General features: G+C 38.5%; 1 protein-coding gene across 4 annotated transcripts; it reads left to right on the top strand.

The window, feature by feature from the left end:
• zgc:113184 (uncharacterized protein LOC553745 homolog) lies at positions 1-5848 on the top strand. Of its 4 annotated transcripts, none has more exons than XM_038298021.1 (6): positions 1-108; positions 208-270; positions 790-852; positions 4545-4673; positions 4758-5113; positions 5203-5848. In XM_038298021.1, the coding sequence occupies exons 4-6, from the start codon at positions 4562-4564 to the stop codon at positions 5362-5364; spliced, it is 630 nt and encodes a 209-aa protein (XP_038153949.1). In that variant the 5' UTR covers positions 1-108; positions 208-270; positions 790-852; positions 4545-4561; the 3' UTR covers positions 5365-5848. The 4 variants fall into 4 exon arrangements, with proteins under 4 accessions (XP_038153949.1, XP_038153948.1, XP_038153947.1 ...); XM_038298020.1 differs by having other exon boundaries at positions 4542-4673; XM_038298019.1 differs by lacking the exon at positions 790-852 and having other exon boundaries at positions 2-108.
• The last annotated feature ends 2777 nt before the right edge of the window (positions 5849-8625 follow it).

The following is an 8625-nucleotide window of genomic DNA, read 5'->3' as shown; positions in this document are numbered from 1 at the left end:
TGACGCGGTGTGGTGACGTCACGGATAAAAAAAAAAATAGGAAAAAAACAAAAAGGAAAAAACCTGCTCCTTTAGCCCGACGTCCTGTGCTGGAAAAAAACAACAACTGTAAGTTAAAGTAAATTTATTCTTTTCAACTTTCACTAATTTGATATATATCATCAAGAAATGATAAGGCAACGTATATGTTTCCTTTTTTTATTTTAGAGAAACCAAGACTCAATCTGAGCAAATGACAGATCGGCCTACAGCCTGTCCTCTCACCTGAAGGTAAACAGGGAGGAATCATAGAGGGAATAAGGAGCAAAATAGGATTTTATTTTTATCCCCATTGGGGTTTCATTTCATTTTCATGTGGTTCTTTTAACAATTGTTACTATTTTACAATTGCAGCAGTTAAGAAGAGAGGAAATGGATAATTTAGGGAGCTATAGACTGACCATGCTCCTCCTTTCTCTAACTTTGCACACATGGGAAATATGCAGCCATCTTCTCTTTTATACATGGAAAGGGTCTCTGAACACATGTTTTGTCAGACTGTCATGTTAAAACCAAACTCAGATGGTGCATTTGCTCTTTTTTTTCTACTAAAAGAGTTTCACTTCTCTGTTCTCAAAGGCTACTTCCTTAAATGTAACTCTGTGCAGCTGCATTACAGGAACCTTAGCTTTACTTTTCAGTAGAAGAACAAACTTTTTGGTTTAACTTAGTTTGAAGACTGGATATAAGATCCATCTGGCGATTGGCTGTTGGTTTCAGAATAAGTCCTTTTTTTTGTTTTTATTACAGAAAGTCTGAATGACTTTAAGGCTTTATTGCATCTATACTGAGGACAGCCAGCGACTCGGAGCTGTAAGTGAAGTAATATTCATATGGACAGAACTCTGAGGTTATAACTGCTCACTCTTCCAGATGGCCTTAGCACTAAAATAACAGAACATTGTTTAATCTGTTAGATTTACTCACAAATTTACTTAAGTAACTTAAAAAGTACATTTTAGAGTATTTATACTCTACTATAGTTATTCCTTCCTGTGAGAATTTTGCTACTTTTACTTGAGGTAAATTTCTGGTTTCTCTACCAACCATGAGTAAGTTGAACTATTTGGAGATCAATTGAAAATACTATAAACTGTAATTATTAATTATTGCCGCTACAGGTACTTTATTCTTTCCTGGATATAAATGCATTACCTACTGTAAAGATTGGTTTTACCAATTTATTAAAATAAAAAGATTAGAAAGGGCTTTTCTCTATCCAGATGTGTTATTTTGCAATCATGTTGGTTGTTTATTTTATTTTTTAATTGCAGAACTGGCACATAGTGTATCAGCTAATATTTGCATGTATTGATTGGTTTGTGCATTTAGCAGCTATGCCGTGACGTCAAGTGATGTGCCTGCATTTCTGCTCACTTCACTTATACTGATGTAAAAATGATTGGCATTGACATCTGCCTTATAAAACATGTATTGGTGGATCTTTATAACTGTCTTATTTATGGCTGCAACTAACGATTATTTTGTAAATTGATTAATCTGTCGATAATTTTTTTGATTATTCGATTAATGATTGGATAACAAAAGGTACTTTAAAGAAGATTTTTTGCTAAATTAAGCCAGGTGAAACCAAAAGTTTTCCACTGAAGGAGTTCTTTTGAGAGTATATTGATGAAACATTTTTTTTGTTATCTTAAATGCAAAATGTTTTATATTTTTTTTTTACAATCTTGGTATAAATACTGCTAAGTGGGTCACTCTGTCAGCTAAAGGCATGTTTTAGAGTCTCTACCTGCACGTTTATGATTAATCGATTACTAAATTACTTGACGATTATTTCAATAATCGATTAATCATAATTAAGGTGATTGTTTCAGCCCTTGTCTGATTACATAATTTTAAACATTAAATCAAATGTTATGAGCCAAAAGTTACTCAGTACTTGTAGCATTTTACTGTACGACATAGTATAAGGGCCAGGCTAGAGATTTTTTTATTTTTTTATTTTGAGAACAAAGTGGTAACATTACGAGAATAAAGTTGTGTTATTATTAGAATGAAATCATTATTCAGCAACCCATTTCAGAAAGAAAGCTTGGAGCTCCGACCAGCAGATGACGGTCGACCAGCTCCACCAATCAGCAACCTGAGTCCACTTTGACATGCTGCCCAATTTGATGCTGGTGCTAAAATATTTCCTTATTTGTCAAACCAGAGCCAAAGTATAACTTCACATGATGCTCCACATTGCTCATTTTAGGGAAGAAAGTGCTTCTTGTAAGAGTTGTCACGAAATATAACTTGTTTGTCATCATTTAAGGACTTTATTCTCGTAATGTTACAACTTTATTTTGAAATGGAAGAAAAAAAAAATCTCTAGCTTTGCCCTAATACTCCATCTTATTACTGAATACAGTTTTTACCCTTGAGGAATTTTTTGGACGACTACTTTCTACTCTCACTTTAGTAAAAAGACAGAAAAAAAAGTTAATTATAATAAAAAAAAGGCTATGTACTCCAAGCATTCGTCCTGATGGGGTTTTGATTGTCCTTTTTGAGCCTAAATAGAACCTCAGCACCGGGCGCAGTGAGCTGACATATGCAGTGGTGGCGCCATGTGCTGGCAGTACTATTGATCTACTGGCCATTGATGCTGCTGCTAACTAAGTACTGACTCTGCTATAACTCTTTGCAGAAAAACTAGAGCTTGGTGCACGTACACACTTTTGCACGCATACACAGCGATATTAATCAGGTCACATAATGTTGTTTTTGTAAATTTACATAGTAACGCTATATTTACTAACAAACAGAGAGAAAAAACAAAGCCTTAAAATAACAAATACATGTTTTATGATAAATTACAGCAGGAAACTGTCAAACATTGCATGCAACCACAGAGTGTCAAGATGTCAAATCACGTTACTATGTGCCTTTAAATTGTGTTTCATGGCAGATTAGAGTCTGCAGGCATTTTATATGATCTTACCTAAAGAAAATACTATAGTTTTCCTGCATGGGCCGACACGCATGTTCAGCAGTCGTACCATTAGATCACATGACGTACATTCCTCGCTGTTCCATTGAACTGCTATCCATTGTTAACGTTATGTTAAATTTGGCAACAAATGTTTCTTTTTCTGCTTTAAATTTTGTGTAATAATTGTGATCAAAGTTTAATTTTCATCATGTCTTTTTATTTTTATCCTTTGCCATGAATTGGCTTTTCGAAGGCCTTACAGGAAAGCTCACCAAATTTCGCCCATGCAAGTATTTAGAGCAGGCATCCCCAAAGTCGGTCCTCGAGGGCCACTGTCCTGCAGGTTTTAGAGGTTTCCTGCTCCAACGCAGCTGATTTTAATTGAAAGCTGATTGACAGGCTGTTGCTCAACTTCAGTCGTCATAATCAGCTGTGCTAAAGCAGAGAAACCTCCAAAACTTGCAGGACAGTAGCTACGTTTACATGAACACAACTAATCGGATTGAAGGCCTGATCAGATCAAAAATGTTTCATGTAAACATGTCAGACTGAAGATTCTAATCTGATTCGGTCCGATCGGATCTAAATTTAATTCCGAATGAGAGAGGTGGTTTTTGCCGATCGCCATTCTGATTGGCGTCCATGTAAACACCCATTCGGATCTTAAGAGTAAAATAATCTTCCCTGCGCATGTGTGCGACGTCAGCGTGACGTTTTTCCGCCTTGTCAACATCAGGAAACCACCGGTCGCTCTCGCTCTCGCTGTGAACAACATGGCGGGAGGAGTTTAGGAACGCCGACTTATACACTCAAGTTAATTTAACGCTGCAGGAATCAGGAATTTATCCTCTTCCTCTTTTCTCTCTCCACAGCCCACTCGCTCTCCCACGCCGGTTCAATCGCTCATTCTCTACATTTTCTCTCGTACATTTCGCTGCCAAGCGCTTTTTTCCTCCTCTCTCCGTTTTTCTTTCCGCTCGCTCCGAGCGCATCGTTTGTCAGGCCTCCCAAAAACCAGACGCAGACAGAACTGCCAAGTTTGGCAGGAAGTTCTGCGCATGCTTAAAAGATTTAATCTGATCCAACGCTTGGTACATGTATACACACGTCATGATCGGATCATTTCATTTAGTGTCCATGTAAACGGAGATTTTGAATTTCCGATCAACCAAGGTTTGGATCGGATCGGGGAAATTTTGCGCATGTAAACGTAGCTAGTGGCCCTCGAGGACCGACTTTGGGGATGCCTGATTTAGAGTTTCACAAAAGTCACATAAAACATGACTCTACGGCACCCTCTTTAATTTTTCAAAACACCTTCCCCATTAAGGTTACTTTGTTATAGATACATGAGGTTTTGGTACCCTTGTAGAACTTCCCAAGGCCTACCTGAAAGTCTGTCGACGTCTTTAAGCCAAGTTAAAGAATCAGACCTTCTTTAACATGTTTGCTGTGTCTCCTACATAGATCCATTTGACAAAAAAGACTCAGTTGAAGCTTCCTGTTTATTGTTTTACACGCTACAAACGGCTGTAACTGACCCTGTGATATTTACTATCAGCAGAACCCTGCGCGGGTGAGATGGAGGAAGCGTACAGTGAACTTTATCAGCAGTTTCTTCGTCTCAGGTCACTGTGCCTTAAACAGGCGGCTCTGCTTCATCAGCTAACTACAGCTCTTCACAACCAGCAAGGTGAGTTTATGAACTTCATGCTGAACAGTGTTTCAGTCCCTAAAAGTAACCCGTAAATTAATCTTTTTTTGTCTTTTAATCCAGGTATCTCTGTTACTGAAGCAGAAGTGAGCGACCTGATTTCCTTCCCTCTCCAGTGCTCCCCTGAGATCCCTGCATTTCTGCACGGAAAGCCTCAACCACAAGCCGCTCCCACACAGCCATGTGGAGCCGAGCGCTTCTCCAGAGACGCTGGCTGTTCCTCTGGTGTCCTCGCTGAGGGTATGTCCAAGCTCAGCGTGGACACGACTCGTCAGAGAAAGCAAGACGCAAAGATGGAGATGTTTAACCCGTTCACGTTCAATCTGGAGTCTTCGAAATACCTCGGAGCTTCTTCCAGCGAATCAAAGCCTTCAGAACAAAACAGTCGTGGTGAAAATGGAGCTCAGTTCAGAGCGATGGTGAGTGTCTACTGGTCAAAAATGTGAGCTTGTTCCTTTTTTTGTGATCTTTTTAACTTCTTTCCTCTATTGTTGTATTTTTTCGGCAGATGCCGGTGAAGGATGGAGGGCTACTGACCCTGTCCGGAGCAGGTGTGATGTCTGATGTGGCGCTGCACTCGCACGTCTGCGAGTTCTGTCAAGCCGTTTTTCCCGGCGACTCTACAACAAAAGGGGAATTTTTACGACACCTTTGCACCCACGTTACTTAGACCAAACGCACGCAGTGCTATGCAGTTTTTACCTCCAGCTTTTACTTTCATGTCACACATGTTTTAGATCATTAAACAAAATCTGACCTCAGAGAATGAATCCCTGTGCATAATCGGAAAAGTTGCTTTTATTTGATGATTTCATTTGATGATATGAAATATTTCAATGTGACAAAAACCAAAAAAATTTGTATTTGTTATATTTCTTTTTTGACATTTGTCTTGCACTGTGATCGTTCACCTCAGGTCACAAAAACTCAGGGAATCGTTCATTTGTTGCCCTGTTTTGCTACTAAATAATCAACTGATATTTTTAAATGGATGAAATAAGAGTAGTTTACTTTTTTGCATCTACACAGAAATGAAAACAAAAAACATTTGCAAAGCGTTACATGTATGTAAGAGTTTTTCAGTGTCTTACCCAAGGTTTGATTTCCCCTTCAACTTGTGGATGTAAATACATTTGAATGCAAAAAAATCAAAAGTTTTTTCTTAGTGTTTTGTCGGATTATCCCATCATTTAACCAATAACCCAGAATAGCCCGCATTTAAAACAAAGTTCAGCCAAAGGGTTCTTCATTCATCTCCTTCACTTCAAAGTAGCTCCTGGATGGACAGATTAATTTAAGATTTTAGTGTAACAAACAACGAAACATCTAGAACTGGTCCTAGAGTTAGAGAGGGGGAAAAAATGCATGTTAAGAGTATTACACTTCGTATTTTTGTTGAAGGTAAAAAGGTGATCACCAATCTGCTGCTCCAAGCGAGCATTCAAATGCAGCAGTTCTGATCAGTAAGGGAAACCATTACACTGCAAAAACGATCTAGAAAAAAGTAAAAATATCTTATATTAAATATATTTACTTTTAATCTGAGAAGGTAAATGCGATAATTGCCAATGAATTTAGTATTTTTTCTATTAAAAAAAGATGATTAGATAATATGCACTTGGAATAAGACAATTAAGTTTTTCTTATTTTAAATGTAAATGTCTTGTTCCATTGGCAAAGTCTCACACCTCTTAAATGCAGGAAAAAATGTACTTTTATATTTCAATATTTACCTCTGTAAAACATCTCTGAATGAATCCGTAAAGCTATAGAAATGTGACAAACATTAGCATTGGTGTGAAGCTTTCATCAACGTTTAAAGTGCAGAGTAGTAATCTAAACAAATTGTTTTCAGAGGATGAATTAAAATCTGCCGTCTCAAATGGTAAAGGCTGGACCTGAACACTGATTTCATCTGATCGTCAGTCGTAGGATCATTCTCCTTTCTTTTCAGTTTGAAACCTAAAGCTTTCTGTCAGATCCTGACCTAAAGGATCGTGGTCAAAACTGATGTTCAAGACAAGATGGGTCCAAATGACCTCAGTCATTTTATTGTTCAGGTGTAAAATTTCTGCAATGCGTGCCAGTAGTCGGTCTGTATATAAACCATTTCGTTTTTTAGAGGCTTAAAAATCGGAGCGTCGTCTCCTTAGAAAATATAGGCTGTCGGAGGGGAAACGTCTATATTTCAAAAATAATCTCTTCAACTTTTACGACTGCTGTAGCTTTCATGTATCTTAACAGTTTTTTAATAAATAAATTAGAATGTCTATATACAGTGGGGCAAAAAAGTATTTAGTCAGCCACCAATAGTGCAAGTTCTCCCACTTAAAAAGATGAGAGAGGCCAGTAATTTTCATCATAGATATACCTCAACTATGAGAGACAAAATGAGAAAAAAAAAATCCAGAAAATCACATTGTCTGATTTTTAAAGAATTTATTTGCAAAGTATGGTGGAAAATAAGTATTTGGTCAATAACAAAAGTTCATCTCAATACTTTGTTATATACCCTTTGTTGGCAATGACAGAGATCAAACGTTTTCTGTAAGTCTTCACAAGGTTTTCACACACTGTTGCTGGTATTTTGGCCCATTCCTCCATGCAGATCTCCTCTAGAGCAGTGATGTTCTGGGGCTGTCGCTGGGCAACACGGACTTTCAACTCCCTCCAAAGATTTTCTATGGGGTTGAGATCTGGAGACTGGCTAGGCCACTCCAGGACCTTGAAATGCTTCTTACAAAGCCACTCCTTCGTTACCCGGGCGGTGTGTTTGGGATCATTGTCATGCTGAAAGACCCAGCCACGTTTCATCTTCAATGCCCTTGCTGATGGAAGGAGGTTTTCACTCCAAATTTGACGATACATGGCCCCATTCATTCTTTCCTTCACACGGATCAGTCGTCCTGGTCCCTTAGCAGAAAAACAGCCCCAAAGCATGATGCTTCCACCCCCATGCTTCACTGTAGGTATGGTGTTCTTTGGATGCAACTCAGCATTCTCTCTCCTCCAAACACGACCAGTAGAGTTTTTACCAAAAAGTTCTATTTTGGTTTCATCTGACCATATGATATTCTCCCAGTCATCGTCTGGATCATCCAAATGCTCTCTAGCAAACTTGAGACGGGCCTTGACATGTACTGGCTTAAGCAGGGGGACACGTCTGGCACTTCAGGATTTGAGTCCCTGGCGGCATAGTGTGTTACTGATGGTAGCCTTTGTTACTTTGGTCCCAGCTCTCTGCAGGTCATTCACTAGGTCCCCCCGTGTGGTTCTGGGATTTTTACTCACCGTTCTTGTGATCATTTTGTCCCCACGGGGTGAGATCTTGCGTGGAGCCCCAGATCGAGGAAGATTATCAGTGGTCTTGTATGTTTTCCATTTTCTAATAATTGATCCCACAGTTGATTTCTTCACACCAAGCTGTTTACCTATTGCAGATTCAGACTTCCCAGCCTGGTGCAGGTCTATAATTTTGTTTCGGGTGTCCTTTGACAGCTCTCTAGTTTTGGCCATGGTGGAGTTTAGAGTGTGACTGTTTGAGGTTGTGGACAGGTGTCTTTTATACTGATAACGGGTTCAAACAGGTGCCATTAATGAAGGTAACGAGTGGAGGACAGAGGAGCCTCTTACAGAAGAAGTTACAGGTCTGTGAGAGCCAGAAATCTTGCTTGTTTGTAATTGACCAAATACTTATTTTCCACCATATTTTGCAAATAAATTCTTTAAAAATCAGACAATGTGATTTTCTGGATTTTTTTTTTTCTCATTTTGCCTCTCATAGTTGAGGTATATCTATGATGAAAATTACCGGCCTCTCTCATCTTTTTAAGTGGGAGAACTTGCACTATTGATGGCTGACTAAATACTTTTTGCCCCACTGTATATATATATATATATATATATATATATATATATATATATATATATA

Source organism: Cyprinodon tularosa, unplaced genomic scaffold (genome assembly GCF_016077235.1).
Source record: "Cyprinodon tularosa strain WSP-4 unplaced genomic scaffold, ASM1607723v1 ctg40, whole genome shotgun sequence".
Lineage (NCBI taxonomy): Eukaryota > Metazoa > Chordata > Actinopteri > Cyprinodontiformes > Cyprinodontidae > Cyprinodon > Cyprinodon tularosa.
The sequence above is the reverse complement of the archived record's forward strand: the minus strand, read 5'-3'. Positions and strand labels throughout refer to the sequence as shown.

Excerpts from the sequence above, each read along its gene's own strand:
- zgc:113184 (XM_038298021.1), top strand. The coding sequence starts at position 4,562 with ATGGAGGAAGCGTACAGTGAACTTTATCAGCAGTTTCTTCGTCTCAGG. Across the intron at positions 4,674-4,757 it reads AGCTCTTCACAACCAGCAAG|GTATCTCTGTTACTGAAGCA; the intron begins GTGAGTTTATGA and ends CTTTTAATCCAG. Across the intron at positions 5,114-5,202 it reads GAGCTCAGTTCAGAGCGATG|ATGCCGGTGAAGGATGGAGG; the intron begins GTGAGTGTCTAC and ends TTTTTTCGGCAG.